The 15,002-nt window shown below is 35.6% G+C and overlaps 3 protein-coding genes across 3 annotated transcripts; 2 read left to right on the top strand and 1 right to left on the bottom strand.

Annotated features, from left to right (window-relative positions):
- Window positions 1-206: 206 nt before the first annotated feature.
- LOC123211404 (protein KINESIN LIGHT CHAIN-RELATED 1-like) lies at window positions 207-3,507 on the top strand. The gene is made up of 3 exons (XM_044630104.1): window positions 207-995; window positions 1,481-2,389; window positions 3,035-3,507. The coding sequence occupies exons 1-3, from the start codon at window positions 352-354 to the stop codon at window positions 3,267-3,269; spliced, it is 1,788 nt and encodes a 595-aa protein (XP_044486039.1). The 5' UTR covers window positions 207-351; the 3' UTR covers window positions 3,270-3,507.
- A 4,880-nt stretch (window positions 3,508-8,387) lies between these two features.
- LOC123210595 (bidirectional sugar transporter SWEET7-like) lies at window positions 8,388-10,289 on the top strand. Its single transcript, XM_044629054.1, has 5 exons — window positions 8,388-8,651; window positions 8,764-8,800; window positions 9,083-9,461; window positions 9,545-9,664; window positions 9,789-10,289. The coding sequence occupies exons 1-5, from the start codon at window positions 8,603-8,605 to the stop codon at window positions 9,972-9,974; spliced, it is 771 nt and encodes a 256-aa protein (XP_044484989.1). The 5' UTR covers window positions 8,388-8,602; the 3' UTR covers window positions 9,975-10,289.
- Window positions 10,290-12,383: 2,094 nt separating this feature from the next.
- On the bottom strand, window positions 12,384-13,570 carry LOC123209955 (bidirectional sugar transporter SWEET7-like). Its single transcript, XM_044628067.1, has 5 exons — window positions 13,522-13,570; window positions 13,365-13,401; window positions 12,703-13,085; window positions 12,561-12,668; window positions 12,384-12,424 (listed from the first exon to the last, which is right to left on the bottom strand). The coding sequence occupies exons 1-5, from the start codon at window positions 13,568-13,570 to the stop codon at window positions 12,384-12,386; spliced, it is 618 nt and encodes a 205-aa protein (XP_044484002.1).
- Window positions 13,571-15,002: the final 1,432 nt, after the last annotated feature.

The raw sequence follows: 15,002 nt of genomic DNA on the forward strand, positions 1-15,002 counted from the left end.
AATCATAAATTGGCATGAGGGAGGGAAGGAGAGCCAGATGGGTTAAAACGCTGTAGATTTAAAAAAAACAACAGTTACTGTAAGAGCGGTTAATACAGTTATTAATACACTTTTTACCGTTTCCTACGGACTGACAGTTAACGTAACGGAAACTCATAAAATGAAACTGAATTACTAAAATACCCCTTACTCGGTCCAGGCCTTGTCAGTTGAGCATGGCAATAGGTTCTAATCTTCTTCAATCTCTTGCTTCTCTGAAACACTTCTTCCTTCTTCAATAATTTAAATTCACTTTACTCTCTTTTCATTTCTCTCATATTTTGTTAATTTTTTAACTGTCCAAGCCGAACCATGCCCGGTTTAGTCGCCGTCAAGACTCCACCGGACGTGCCTCCTCCCCGGATCTCAGTTTCCGAGATCCGAGCCGAACAGTCCACACCCATTACTTCACTTCCCCGTTCCAAGCCTCCCTCACCATCTCCTTCTTCCCGATCAAAGCTGCCGAGTCCCAGCCCGGCACAAACCCGATCCGGGAACAAAAAGCCTCCTCCTGACGTTACCGACGCCTCCCTCGACAACCCGGATCTCGGTCCTTTCCTTTTGAAGCTAGCACGTGACACAATTGCCTCTGGTGAGGGTCCCACTAAGGCTTTGGACTATGCCATCCGAGCTACGAAGTCGTTTGAGCGATGCGCCTCGGCTGAAGCTGAACCGAGCCTCGACTACGCCATGAGCCTGCACGTACTGGCCGCGATTTATTGTAGTCTCGGCAGGTTTGAAGAAGCTGTACCGGTTTTGGAGCAGGCAATTTCAGTGCCGGACACGGCGCGTGGTGCGGATCACGCGCTGGCGAAATATTCCGGGTACATGCAACTGGGTGACACGTATTCGATGTTGGGTCAAGTGGATCGGTCCATTGGTTGTTACGAGGAAGGCTTAAAGATTCAGATCGAGGCTTTGGGAGACAAAGATCCCAGAGTTGTAGAAACTTGCAGGTTTTTGTATTTTTTTTTTTTAATTTTCTAATTGTTGGATTTTTACCGAACTGAACTTGAGAAACCCAAAATATTTAGACGGATTTCACTCTGGGATTGAGGATACAAATAGAGTATTTCTAAGTACATTTAGTAACAAATGACTTATCCATACAAACTGACAGGACTTATGACTTATCCCTACAAGGGAATATGCAATTACATGTTATAACCACAGTTTGTATAAGATTTGTTTACATTTACCATGTCTTTGGTTATGGGAAAAATGGATGGATGTTCAAAATTTTAACTTTATTATTAATTGAATTTCGCTCTGAATCCCACGCCAACTTTTTTGCATTTATTTGTGTATAAATCTGTTTGATATATATGACTTTTCTGTGCTTAAAGTTTCTGTTTATATGTCTTAATGTTTTAGTCAGGGCTGGATAATTTGATTTGCACAAGATTTTGGTGACATCTTATCTTCTTTTTGGAAATGACAGATACTTGGCTGAGGCTCATGTTCAAGCAATGCAGTTTGATAAAGCTGAAGAATTATGCAAGAGAACTCTTGAAATTCATCGTGCTCACAGCGAGCCAGCATCTCTTGAAGAGGCAGCTGACAGACGACTGATGGCCCTGATATGTGAGGCAAAGGGAGATTATGAATTGGCTCTTGAGCACCTTGTCTTGGCCAGTATGGCAATGATTGCTAATGGACAAGAGAATGAGGTTGCAGCTATTGATGTTAGCATTGGCAACATTTACCTGTCTCTATGCCGCTTTGATGAGGCTGTCTTCTCATACCAGAAGGCACTTACTGTTTTTAAATCATCAAAGGGTGACAATCACCCTTCGGTAGCCTGCGTCTTTGTACGCCTGGCTGACCTGTACCACAAGACTGGAAAACTCCGTGAGTCAAAATCCTATTGTGAAAATGCACTGAGGATATATGCAAAACCTGTGCCTGGAACTACAACTGAAGAGATTGCTGGTGGGTTGACAGAAATTTCGGCCATTTATGAGTCTGTGGATGAGCCTGAGGAGGCACTGAAACTCTTGCAGAAGGCAATGAAGTTATTGGAGGATAAACCAGGGCAGCAAAGCACTATAGCCGGAATTGAAGCTCGGATGGGAGTGATGTTTTATATGCTTGGGAGGTATGAAGAAGCTAGGAGCTCTTTCGAGAGTGCTGTAGCAAAACTAAGATCAAATGGAGAGAGGAAGTCTGGCTTCTTTGGAGTTGTATTGAACCAGATGGGATTGGCTTGCGTACAGCTGTTCAAGATAGATGAGGCTGCTGAGTTGTTTGAAGAAGCAAGACTGATACTGGAACAGGAGTGTGGACCATGTCACCAAGATACTCTTGGATTATATAGCAATCTTGCTGCAACATATGATGCTATGGGGAGGTAACTATTCTGCTTTTGGTTGATTTGTCTGGACTACCAATATCAAATATATTGATTGGCCTTGTCCTAGCTTGTAGTAATTGTAAATAATTTAATTTATTAGCTTCCTGGTGAGGATTGTATATGTATCGTATAGTGTCACCAAAAGTAGCAAGCCTGAATCTCTTAGTTCCCTACATATTCAGCAACAGGACACAATCTGCTGGGAGGTCATTACATTTTCATGGTGGAGTTGTAGAAGAATTGGACCCAGCAGAAAACTTTATTTCTTTAAGAGTTGCCTCGGCTATATAGACCGTTTGAATAATATTGTGATATGGGTCTGTGAGTTGGCTTGGACTGGACTTGTTTCACTTCTGATGCAGTTGTATCCTCATGTCATCAATATGGCTGATGCATGATTTGTCCTTCTGTGTCTTTATTATATATTACCTAAGGAACGTCATAATTCATAAAGATCAACTGTGAGTTTGATTTGGAGTGGTTTTTAAATAATGTTGTATTTTGAGTGTCTTATGGAATGTCATTCTTTTTCATGTATCCATTTCTCCTTTGTAATGTATTTGACTTTGTTACAAACACTGCACAAAGTCAGAATTCAAATACTTATCCGATGTTGAACCTCACTTGATGAAACAACTGCAGAGTAGAAGATGCCATTGAGATCTTGGAGAATGTTCTTAAATTGAGAGAAGAAAAGCTGGGAATCGCAAATCCTGATTTTCAGGACGAAAAGAACCGGCTAGCTGAGCTCCTAAAAGAAGCTGGCAGAGCCCGTAATAGAAAAGCAAAATCGCTCGAAAACCTCATCGATCCGAATTCAAGAAGGACAAAGAAAGAGGTGACAAAGAGATGGCCAGGCTTGGGTTTTAGGATTTGAACATACAAAAGTTGTTCCAATCAATTTACTCTTAGACTTGCACGCACTGTAACATAAAAGAACATTTATAGTGTCAATTGTCAAAGTTGTAATCTGGTGATGTTTTCTGATTCCCAGCTTTGATATCTGCATTTGTTTTAATTGTTTTATTGAATAGCTGTGTTGTGCCTTTGAAATTATTGGCTGAGAAGAACATTCATCTGAGTGAATAAATTTAAGAAGAATGATTTGATCTCTCTGTTTCCTCTGTGCAAATCCCTGTTAGCACATGCCTTTGTCTTTGCATGCATCTGATTACCTTGAGCTTCAGCTGTTGTAATGTAACAGAGTATTAGCAACTTCTATAGATATTGTGTATAAGATCACCAACCCAAACAATCATACACTGAAGGGAAAAACACACATGCTATTTATCTTAATTTATCCAAAACTACATTGTGTACACATAAAATTGTCCATATTAGGATTATCATTTCTAAACTAAACTAAACTAAATTATATTAGAACACTTATCACTAAATCATGTCCTATAAAAATTCTTACTTTTTAAAGAATTCTAACGATTGGCCTTAATAAGATAAACTCAAAGTGAGTAATTAAACATCGCTTATGGGTTCATGGATAGGCTTGTATGGATCAGCGTAGCATTTACAAAATGGTGGCCAAATCCAACAATTATTGCCTTAAACTAAGAGCTGGTTTGAAAATTTTACCTGCAAATCTATGGCTTTCGGGCTTAAAAGAAACACCGACTGGTTGAAGTGGAGTTTCGGCATCAACTTTATCTTGACAATTATGTATCACAATTTCTCCACATAGAAAATTTGGCATCTCTGTATTACAATCGCTGGCTTTATCACCATTTTGCAATTCAAGTGCAAGATGGGAATTAAAGCTCTCGACAGCTCATGTTTCTGTGATCTTTCATCTTTCTTAGCCAGACAAATTTGTACCATTGAAGTGCTGCTATCTCCACCGAACCCATGTCAGCTTTCAGTATTTACTGTTGACCCAAAAAAAAAAATCCTTGCATTAATTCCTTAGCAGATTCAACCAATCAATCGATTAAGTGAATCATGACAAATTTCTCAATTATTATACTAGCTGATTCGAAGTCAACTAGAAAATTTATGCTCTGAAAAGAAGAATCATACAGGTGTCAAAGTACAAAGATCTGATATTTACTATCCCACCTTAGGATTAAACAGTAAAAGCCTTTTCCTTTGTGCCCACAAATTAATATTCCCATTCAGATGAAAAGTAGAAACGACAAAACAGAAACAATGACGAATAATTGAAAACACTACAAGTGTTAAATAGCTTTAGCATCACACTGTGGAGAGGTACCATTGCCTACTTTTGAAAGCATGTTGTGATCAGAAGTTCATCTTCATTTCTTTCTCACAAGTCATATCTTCATCAATGTCAGAGAGTCCCCATCAGGACTTGGCTAATCGGACAAATAAGTATATGCCATTCATAGCTTATAGCTAGAGGTGATGAGGAATATATTTTGTTCATAACAAACGGAAATGCCAATCAAGGTGTAACTTTGATTTTACCCTTGTGTCTTATTTATTGATAGAGACTCAAACCTTCCACACTAGATGATATGTCTTTGGTTTGATGTATTGTAACAACAACATTGGCCTGCATAGCCATTTACCAACTCTCTGTCAAGCTCTTTTGGCATTAATGGAAGAATTGAAGGATGCAAAATGATGGAGATTTTGATTTCCAGAATCTTTTGAGATATGGATTCTTATAAATGATAATTTAGGGATTTTAATGGCTGAGCATCATATCCAATTTGATTGTGTCCATAAATTATAGAAAATGGATTTGAGAATGTGTAAGAGATCAATGAGCAAATATTATTTAATATTTTCAATGAGCAAATAGCAAAGAGAATGATTTATCTGAAATTAGGGAAGTTCAGCACAAACAATATTATTTAATATTTTCTCCATTCTCATCACAACAAATGCATTTGTTACTTAATTATTATCGCACACATACAAAAGAATAATATGTTTATTCTTCAGAGAAATCCTAAAAATATAACTCTTCATGAAATAAACTCAAAGCTCAAATACTGTCGAACAGTAAATAATGCCTTATCTATTGCATGATAAGGAGAGAGTAATGGGTGAATAAACACCACTTGCTAGTGATAGGCCCATCGATGTTAAAAAAAGTCAACTGAGCCCTTTGAAAAATATTTAGTTTAGTACATGTAAAATATCTCAATATAACCTCTAAAATTATATATTGATAATTTTGATATTTTATTATTTCTTCATTCATCATCTATGTTTTGCTTTTATTCATCTTGACCCTCTAGATTAAATTTTTGGGTCCATCACTATTGACTAGACAACATGACCTTGCATATGTTGACATGATACTTTATATAGATGAAGTGGTTGTTCAATCCAAAATGAATAACCCCTAATAAAGACTTGTAGCATGTGCTTTTTGCCTAATTTAGGAGAATAAGATCACAGTGAACAAAGTGGATTTGCGTTCTACTTAAACCAAAGTTCACAAAAATTAGGAAGAAGAAGTAGAAATAACAATAATAACTTTTGACCTCCCCATCAAAATTTTAATAAAATTATACGTACTCATTTTAAATATTCAAATGAATATATATTTGATATGATTGAGTGATTTTAAATTAAAGATAAAATAACACATCATATGTGTGTTGGAAGATTTCTCGATATACGTTAACATTAATTATAATTTTGATTTAATTAAACCGTGTAATTATAAAATTATGTTTGCAGATGAACTTAAATGATCAATAAAGAAAAACCTGATGCATTTTACATATTACAAATTTGGGTAGATAGTTTAGTGTAGGTATTTGAGTTATTAAAAACATTTTGACGAGAGGGTTCAAATAATCTTTTTTATAAGTTAGCTAGGTTCTCACTTCAAAATTTAATCTCTACATATTTTTTCATTGAAAATCAGCATAAAAGATGTTTTTGGAGTGAAAGACCAATCATAAAATATTTTTAATTTTAAGGTGATTATCAAAGGTTAATCAGATTCAAATTATACAATATTTCAGGTATTTTTATAACCTTAAAGTTTTAATTTAATATTTTATAATATGTGCATAAATTTTGTGGAATTAGATTTGCATAATTTTATTTGTTTATGCAAATAAATCTAATAGTGTATAATTATTTATGTATTAAAAAATAAATAGGTATAGTATTGCTATAAAAATTTCGCCACGTGTCTTCATAATAATCACTCGATTGCTTGTAATTTATATGACATTTTAGGTTCCAAAATGCATGAAATGGCAAAAAATTTGATATGCACAGGACACCAAATAATGCAAACTTTGAATACAATATTAGATAATATTAATAAAACAATCATTGATCTTTATCATTATGAAGTGGAACAGATCAAGAATATTAGTATTGCTCCTACTATTTCGACGTATTTAAATTTTTATGTAGTGATTATATTCTGTATTTTATTAGGAGATCTAGAAACTTGAGTTAGGATGAGAAATTTTTCTTCATTTATACCTCTCCTCTAGTATCTTTTCTTTATTATTTTTCTTTCTTTGTGTCAAAAAACCCCAATTGACTGAGTCCAACCAGTCTATCGTGATGAAACCCAAAAGCCACCAGTCCTCTCATCTAGACATATGTGCAATAGACTTTTGAATATGGACATATTAATTAGAAACTCATCATGAAATGTTAGACCTCTCATTTCAATATGGACATTTTGCATTCTGATGAACCTTGAAAAGACTAGATAAAAAGCACTTACATAGGCATTTTTGTTTTTTTAATTACGAGAGTTGGAGTCCTTCGACTCCATGATTGAGATTCCATGGATGGTTTTTTTATTTCTTTACAATAATATAACCATAACTTCAAACTAAATGTTCCATATGCATAATTCCCATTTAAAAAAAATAAGGTTTGGACCCCAACATATCTTGGCAATCCGACTTTTATCAGTCATGTTCATTGGAGAGTCCCTCTTTTACGTTCTATATTATTCTTACGGCAATTTAGGTGGTGAAAACTATTCTGTCACGTACTCTCCTAAATATTCATCAAAATCATGCAATGTTTTCTCCTTCTTCCACATAACCCTCCCTTTCTTTAGGAGAAAATTCAATTGAACCATAAAGAACCCGATACTGATCTTTTGACCTGTGCCTTTTTTATTCTGATATTATGGAAGATTTAGGGCTCTTACAAGTAAGTTATTAGTCACCGCTCTAATCTCTTCACATCCTCATCTAAAATCTTGATTCATACATGTGTTTGGTTTGTAACTAGTTGCAGTATTTGTTAGATTTCAAACTGTGGTCTCTATATTTGTCAAGTGCATAGCATTTATTTCTTAACAAACTGCACAAAATCTGATTCTGGATAACCATATTAAGATAAATCCTAATTAATACAATTAATAATAACCAAGTAAGATTTGTCAGCAACATTAACCACATGTTGAACTCACATTCTAGCCATGACCCACCTGTGCAACATCATGATATTCATGGTTTATCAAATGATAAGGCTTATATATATGTATATATCTTTGGAAAGTAATCTGTTGGTGTTTGCTTTGTAGCCGATTGTAAAAATGTTGCATATACTTTAGCCAAATTTAAACCATAAAATTATATGTATACATAATGAATATTATTTTATATATAAACAATAATATATTATCATGTAATTAAATAATTTTAAATTAATAATAAAATAATATTTATCTAATAATAATATATTTTTATTTATATATAAAATTACGCTTATTATTTATATATATAATACTCTTTGTTGGATTGAAACGCAACGAGCAGATTTTGTATTGTTTCTGATAAAAGTAACTTGCTTTTCACTTTCAAACGGTAGCGGTTTCAAGAGTACTGACCAAGAGCCTCGCTGAAACTGAAACCTGCTAAGATTGAGTTGTGGGGCTTCGAGAATCTTGAAGGCAGTGCCTAAAAAAGGACCCGTTTCTCTCACATAATAAAAGCTGTCATTTACGTCTTTGGGTGGGCGTGTTATTAGGTTTTCTCACAACTCTCTACTTGTCATATTGGTGAAAGCCAGATTGGATATACTTGCCATAAGTCTTATCCGATAGATCCGAAGCCGCCCACCTGTACCCCTTGCATTTCCTGTTCTATAAATTTATGTAGCCCTCTCTTCATCTTCATAAACCCACAAATCCCTCTTGCTTTACCACAGTAGCAGTACTTTTCTCTTCTTTTTCTTCTACTCCTTATTCTTCTTCTTCTTCTTCTTCTTCTTCTACCTTTTTAGTTCTCAACTATGGTTTCTGCAGTGGTGAACACTGTTCGAAATGCAGTTGGTATCATTGGTGGGTTTAACACTCTAATATGTTCAGCTTCTTCATTTCTTGTTGCTTGTTGTTTCAATATTATTTGATTTTGCAATTTTCATTATCTCAGATGCTCCTTGTTTATTTGCAGGGAACATCATCTCACTGTTTCTGTTCTTATCACCTGTGTAAGTTTCTTTTATAATTTTACAATGATAAAATTACCCTTATAACCAACTTTTGGATAAAAAATAGAGCATTATTGACTTTATATTATCTGTGTCCATGGAGAAGAGTGCTGCAACAGAAAGCACAGATTAAATAAATAATTTCCGGACAATGCTTTTTTTTTTTTTTGGAAAAATATGATTATCAATCATTTCAGTTCCATTAATTTAACCTTTTAATGATCCAGAACCCAACATGAACGGTCAAGAATTTAGGGTTGTGATTTGACTTATAATTTGCAGGCCAACTTTTATACAAATAGTTAAGAAGGGTTCAGTGGAGCAATACTCACCAGTTCCATATCTGGCCACTCTGATCAACTGCATGGTTTGGGTCCTGTATGGCTTGCCCATGGTGCACCCCAATAGCATCCTCGTCATAACCATTAATGGCGCAGGAACAGCTATTGAGCTCCTCTACATAACCCTCTTCTTAATTTACTCTGACAAGAAGAAGAGAATCAAAGTTTTACTTGGGATCCTCGTTGAGCTCATCTTCATCGCCATTGTTGCGATTCTGGTTCTAACCCTTCTCCATACAACCAAGCAACGTTCGTTGGTCGTTGGCATCGTATGTATTCTGTTTAACATCATGATGTATGCTTCGCCATTGTCGGTCATGGTACGCTTTATAATTTTAATCCTGTCAATTGGTAACTTTTTATGTATGGTTCAAGCACTTACATAATTTATTTTTGGATGCAGAAACTTGTCATTACAACAAAGAGTGTGGAATATATGCCATTTTTTCTCTCTTTTGCTTCTTTTGCTAATGGTGTTGCCTGGACTACTTATGCCTTCCTTCCCTTTGACCAATTCATCGCTGTAATTTCCTACATTTCTGACCAAAAAATTTGCAAATTTTTTTTTTTTTTTTGGGAAATTTTCGATATGGGATTTTTTTAATTGGCACTTCATTTATTATTCTTCACGCTCTTTTTGTTATCAGATCCCCAATGGGCTTGGCACATTATTTTCCCTGGTGCAGCTGATTCTGTATGCTTGTTTTTACAAATCCACTCAGCGAATCATAGCAGAAAGAAAAGCAAAGGGTGCAGAGATAGGTTTGTCAGATGTAGTTGTTGGCAACTCAATTCAGAACGGTCATGCTTCTGGAATTCATGGTGGAGTCTGACCGACTGTGAATTTCCAGAGTCTCTTTTTTTTTAATTTGAAGATAACTAGCATTATTATCCTGTTATATTTTGGCGTAGTTGTATTTTGTTTACATAAACATGCCTATGAAACTAGTAAAATAAGTTGTAATCATGGCATGGGCAGTTTTCAGCACTGTAATTGTTTTTGCCATTTGGGTTTCTGTTTTACTTTGTGATCTGTAATTCAGGAATCAACAGGGTGATGTCTCTGTAAGCCATAACTAACAATTTTGATGGGACATTAAGGAAACTTCTTAATCTATAAGAACTGCTGAAATTGCTTGTTTTCTGTGTTTTGCTTGTAACGCAGTTCTGGTTTCTGTGACTGTACCGGTAACCCATTATCAAATAAACTTACAAATATTAACAATTTAGAGCAGTGAAACCGATGTTTTCATGGCCAGACTGGCGGATGATGTGGTGAGTGGGGTGTTTTGCGTCAAACGGTGGTTGGAAATGAATTATTTAAATAAAGTATTAAAAATATTTTACATAATTAATTATTAAATATATAATTTAAATTGATTTAACTTATGATTAAATTTGGTTTGATGGTACAAAATACTTTATATCTAATTAAAAAGCAATAAATCAATTTTCCATGTTTCTTGCATCTGATGTAAAGATTGATAGTCGAAGCCTAAAAAAAACTATTTTTTTTTTTAATCAAACCGCAAAATAAGAGAAATCCAGTCGTTGGACGACCCGATTACTATTTCAATATTGGGCTTGCCCTCAAGTCCGAGTCAGACCGACCCAACCGACCAGTCCAATTTTGGTTTTAAATCAATGAGTAAATATGCTCCGATAACCAACTCGGGTCAAGCAAATGTCGATAATATGAAAATTGAGTGATATATTCCAAAAAGTTCTGAAAGGTTTTGAAAGATTCGTGAAGTTTTCGAAGACCTTCAGAAGGCGGCACTAAAAGGGTTGAAAAAGACTCTAAAAACTCACGGAAGAATACGGTCCATGCAAGGATCCTATCATTCATAGAAGCATCCAACTTGTAAAAGTCTTTTGTATTACTTTTTCCTGGTTATAGAAGATCTCTTCGTTCACATTCTCCATAAGCTTACATAGGTGCCGAAAAGAGTTGAAGCACGGCTGAGAGGAGTTCAAATCGGGTCATGACACTTCTCATATCAAAGCAAAATCGTGACCTCAAAAAATCAATATCAAGATGTTCAATCTCCTAGCATCAACCAAACTCTATAAGAAATAATTATGCTCAGTCTAATCATAACTCCCCAGTGCTCTCACAAGAATTGACAATCTGATTATGTTTTTGCCGGATGATCTTCAAATATACAAACACTCATGGCCACCCACTTTTGATCATCGTCTACATACTTTATATCAAAAGTACCCACCTCCAACTTCACCCTCTTGGCCACTTCCTCTATTAATTCCACAAGACCACAACTAAAAGAGGCTCGGAATCTTATCATATCTTCTCTGCACGTTGCCTTTATGGTCATACTCTTCATTTCTTGTTATTGGCCAACTTGATTCTGGAAACCGCTCTTCCAAAATAGCATCAGCTGCAGCTGGACATAGGTTTCTCAAATCCTTGGAGCTTTCACCATCCTTGACTTACATTCCTCCGAACGGTTCTTGAGGTTCAATTGTTACAAGAACATCGGGTATTGAGAATGCAGCTGTTAAACTCGTTTCCCCCGTCAGTTGAAACACCAATTCAGGGAAGCCCCCGGCTTTACAGCAGGGCTAATGGATAGCTGGAACAAGTGGATCCTTTGAAGGTGTACTTTGTTTGCATGGTTTACGATTTGGTTTTGTAATCGCTAAAATTTAAAGATAGCACTCCATTAATTAATATAATGTATTTCTATTATATGTTATAATAATTCAAATTATATATTTAATGATTAATTTTATAAAATTATTTTAATATTAAATTAATAATTCATCAAATTCGATTATTAGTCAACCAGTGTGACCATCAGCCCTCTCACTTGGTCTACATTTCATCCTACTCTCAAAACATTGATTTCACTCCACCAAATCTAAATTGTTAATATTCGAAAGTTTAATTTTTAATGGGTAACCGATATAGAAACCGGAACTGCATGACTGTCGGCTTAATGGCTTCTCTTTTAGATCTTGAAGAACTTCGTTCTATACACAAAGAAAACAAGCAATTTGGTTTTGTAATCGCTAAAACTTCGTTCTATGATGAAATTCCGGTTATCTTCAAAAGAAAAGGGAAAAAAATCTGGAAATGCACAGTACTAGTCCGTCAGACTCCCCCCTGGATCCGAGAAGCACGACCGTTCTGAATTGGGTTGCCAACAAGTACATCTGACAAACCTATCTCTGCAACCTTTGCTTTTCTTTCTGCTATGATTCGCTGTGTGCGCACAGTATCAGCTGCCCACGGAAAATAATGTGCCAAGCCCATTGGGGATCCGATATAAAAAATAACAAAACCCTGATTGAGCGTAATGAATAATAAATAAAGTGCCAATTAAAAAATCCAATATCGAAATTTTTCTAAAGAGTGAAAAATTTGCAAATTAATGGGTCAGAAATTTAGGAAATTACAGTGATGAATTGGTCAAAAGGAAGGAAAGCATAAATTGTCCAGGCAACACCATCAGCCAAAGAGAGAAAAAATGGCATATATTCCACACTCTTTGTTGTAATGACAACTAAATTACTAATTGACAGAGTTAAAATTTAAACTTACCATGACCGACAATGGCGAAGCATACATCATGATGTTAAACAAAATACATATGATACCAACGACCAACGAACGTTGCTTGGTTGTATGGGGAAGGGTTAGAACCAGAATCGCAACAATGACGATGAAGATGAGCTCAACGAGGATCCCAAGTAAAACTTTGAGTCTCTTCTTCTTGTCAGAGTAAATTAAGAAGAGGGTTATGTAGAGGAGCTTAATAGCTGTTCCTGCGCCATTAATGGTTATGACGAGGATGCTGTTGGGGTGCACCATGGGCAAGCCGTAAATGACCCAAACCATGCAGTTGATTAGGGTGGCCAGATATGGAACCGGTGAGAATGGCTCTGCTGAACCCTTCTTCACTATTTGAACAAAAGTTGGCCTGCAAATTATAAGTCAAATTACTACCACAAATTCCTGACCGTTCATGTTGGGTTCTGGATCATTATAAAGTTAAATTAATGGAACTAAAATGATTGATAATCTTATTTTTCCTAAAAAAAACATTGTCTATTTGTTAAAGGAAATTAATTATTTAATCTGTACTTTCAGTTACGGCAGTCTTCTCCATGAATATTGATGATGCAATGTCAACGATGCTATCCGAAATATGGTGACAAGGGTATTTTTATTGTTGTAAAAAATATAAAATGAAACTTAAACGGGTGACAAGAGTAGAAAAAGTGAGATGATGTTCCCTGCAAATAAACAAGATCAAAAGGAGCAATTGAGATGACGAAAATTGCAAAATCAAATAATACTGCAACAATGAGCAAAAAGAAATGAAGAAGCGGAAGATATTAGAGTCTTAAACCCACCTATGATAACAACTACATTTGGAACAGTGTTCACCACTGCAGAAACCATAGTTGAGAGCTTAAAAGGTAGAGAAGAAGGAGAAAAAGAAGAATAGGAAGTAGTAATAGAAGAAGAAGAGAAAGGTACTGCTGCTTGCTGCAGGTAAAGCAAAAGGGATTTGTAGGTTTATGAAGATGAAGAGAGTGCTACATAAATTTATAAAACAGCAAATACAAGGAGTAGAGGCTGGCTTCGGGTCTATCCGATAAAACTAATTCAAGTTTGGCAAGTATATCCTATCTGGTTTTAACCTAGATGACATGTAAAGAGTTGTGAAGACCTAATATGCCAACCATTGACAGATGGAAAAGGGTCTTATTTTGAAGGCACTGCCTGCCTTCAATTTCTCTCAGCCCCACAACTTAAACTTAACAGGTTTCTGCCAGGCTCCTGGTTGTTTTTTTAACCCTTGAAGTTTGTTTATGGTGGGTAGGTGACAACCGAAGTCCATTACGTTATAATTTTCATGTCAGAAACAGTTACTGTTTGAAAATGAAAACCAAGTTATTTTTATCAGAAACAATACAAAATATGCCCGCCGTATGGCAAGCTCAATAATAAATTTGGCTCAGTACAAAAGTATGCACATTTTTACCATCGGCGACAGAACAAACACTGCGATAAACCATGGATATCATGGTCTGGCACAGGTGGGTCATGGCGAGAATGTGAATTCAACATGCAGTTAATGTTGCTGACAAGTCTTACTTTGTTATTATTAATTATCTTAATGACGTTTTGTCTTAATATGGTTAGCCAGAATCAGATTTTCTACCAGTTTGCTGAGAAAAATTGCTATCAGCTTGACAAATATACTGACCATAATATGAAATCAAACAAACATGGGAAATACTTACAGACTAAACACATGTATGATATGATCTGGTTGTCAGCACAATCTGTATATATTCTGTCCAACATGTAAGCAAAACTGGAACTTTTGTCCACCATCACTCAGTTTCTTACTGCCCAATCTTCACCAGAAAATTTGGCTTATTTTTGTGTATTTGCTTTGCTGACCTGAGAGGATGAATGAATACAATTTGTATGAATTTATTCTGTTGTATTGCCATTTGAACAGAAGGGTGAAAGTCATGAAATCACCATTGCTTTTTTGGCTGCTTTGAATACGCAAAAATGAAACAAAAATGAAGTTTCAAGTGGTTGCATATTCAGCCTCAACGATGGCTTCATCTAGGAGAAAAGAAGGATTCGTTGGTCACTTTCTACTTCCCTTCTGAAAATTTATAAGCTCTCTTTTTATTTCTTTCGTCCTTTGCGGCTGGTTAAATGTTACTGTTGATGCAAAAAATTGTGTCATCGATACGTATCTAAGATCAAGGGTTGGATTTTATGCAAGTGGATGACGATTGATTGTCGGTGTTGTGAACTGGATGAATGGGGTAAATGAATAGGGATGCGTTCTTAAAGAGGTGTAGCT

The sequence above is a fragment of the Mangifera indica genome, chromosome 3 (genome assembly GCF_011075055.1).
Source record: "Mangifera indica cultivar Alphonso chromosome 3, CATAS_Mindica_2.1, whole genome shotgun sequence".
Lineage (NCBI taxonomy): Eukaryota > Viridiplantae > Streptophyta > Magnoliopsida > Sapindales > Anacardiaceae > Mangifera > Mangifera indica.

Bases quoted from the DNA above. Each gene is read 5' to 3' on its own strand.
- LOC123211404 (XM_044630104.1), top strand. From the start codon at position 352: ATGCCCGGTTTAGTCGCCGTCAAGACTCCACCGGACGTGCCTCCTCCC. The intron at 996-1,480 runs GTTTTTGTATTT...TGGAAATGACAG, and splicing joins AGAGTTGTAGAAACTTGCAG to ATACTTGGCTGAGGCTCATG. The intron at 2,390-3,034 runs GTAACTATTCTG...AAACAACTGCAG, and splicing joins ACATATGATGCTATGGGGAG to AGTAGAAGATGCCATTGAGA.
- LOC123210595 (XM_044629054.1), top strand. From the start codon at position 8,603: ATGGTTTCTGCAGTGGTGAACACTGTTCGAAATGCAGTTGGTATCATT. The intron at 8,801-9,082 runs GTAAGTTTCTTT...TATAATTTGCAG, and splicing joins TTTCTGTTCTTATCACCTGT to GCCAACTTTTATACAAATAG. The intron at 9,665-9,788 runs GTAATTTCCTAC...TTTTGTTATCAG, and splicing joins CCTTTGACCAATTCATCGCT to ATCCCCAATGGGCTTGGCAC.
- LOC123209955 (XM_044628067.1), bottom strand. From the start codon at position 13,570: ATGGTTTCTGCAGTGGTGAACACTGTTCCAAATGTAGTTGTTATCATA. The intron at 13,402-13,521 runs GTGGGTTTAAGA...GTTTATTTGCAG, and splicing joins AAATGTAGTTGTTATCATAG to GGAACATCATCTCACTTTTT. The intron at 12,425-12,560 runs TAATTTCCTAAA...TTTTATATCGGA, and splicing joins TTTTGACCAATTCATCACTG to TCCCCAATGGGCTTGGCACA.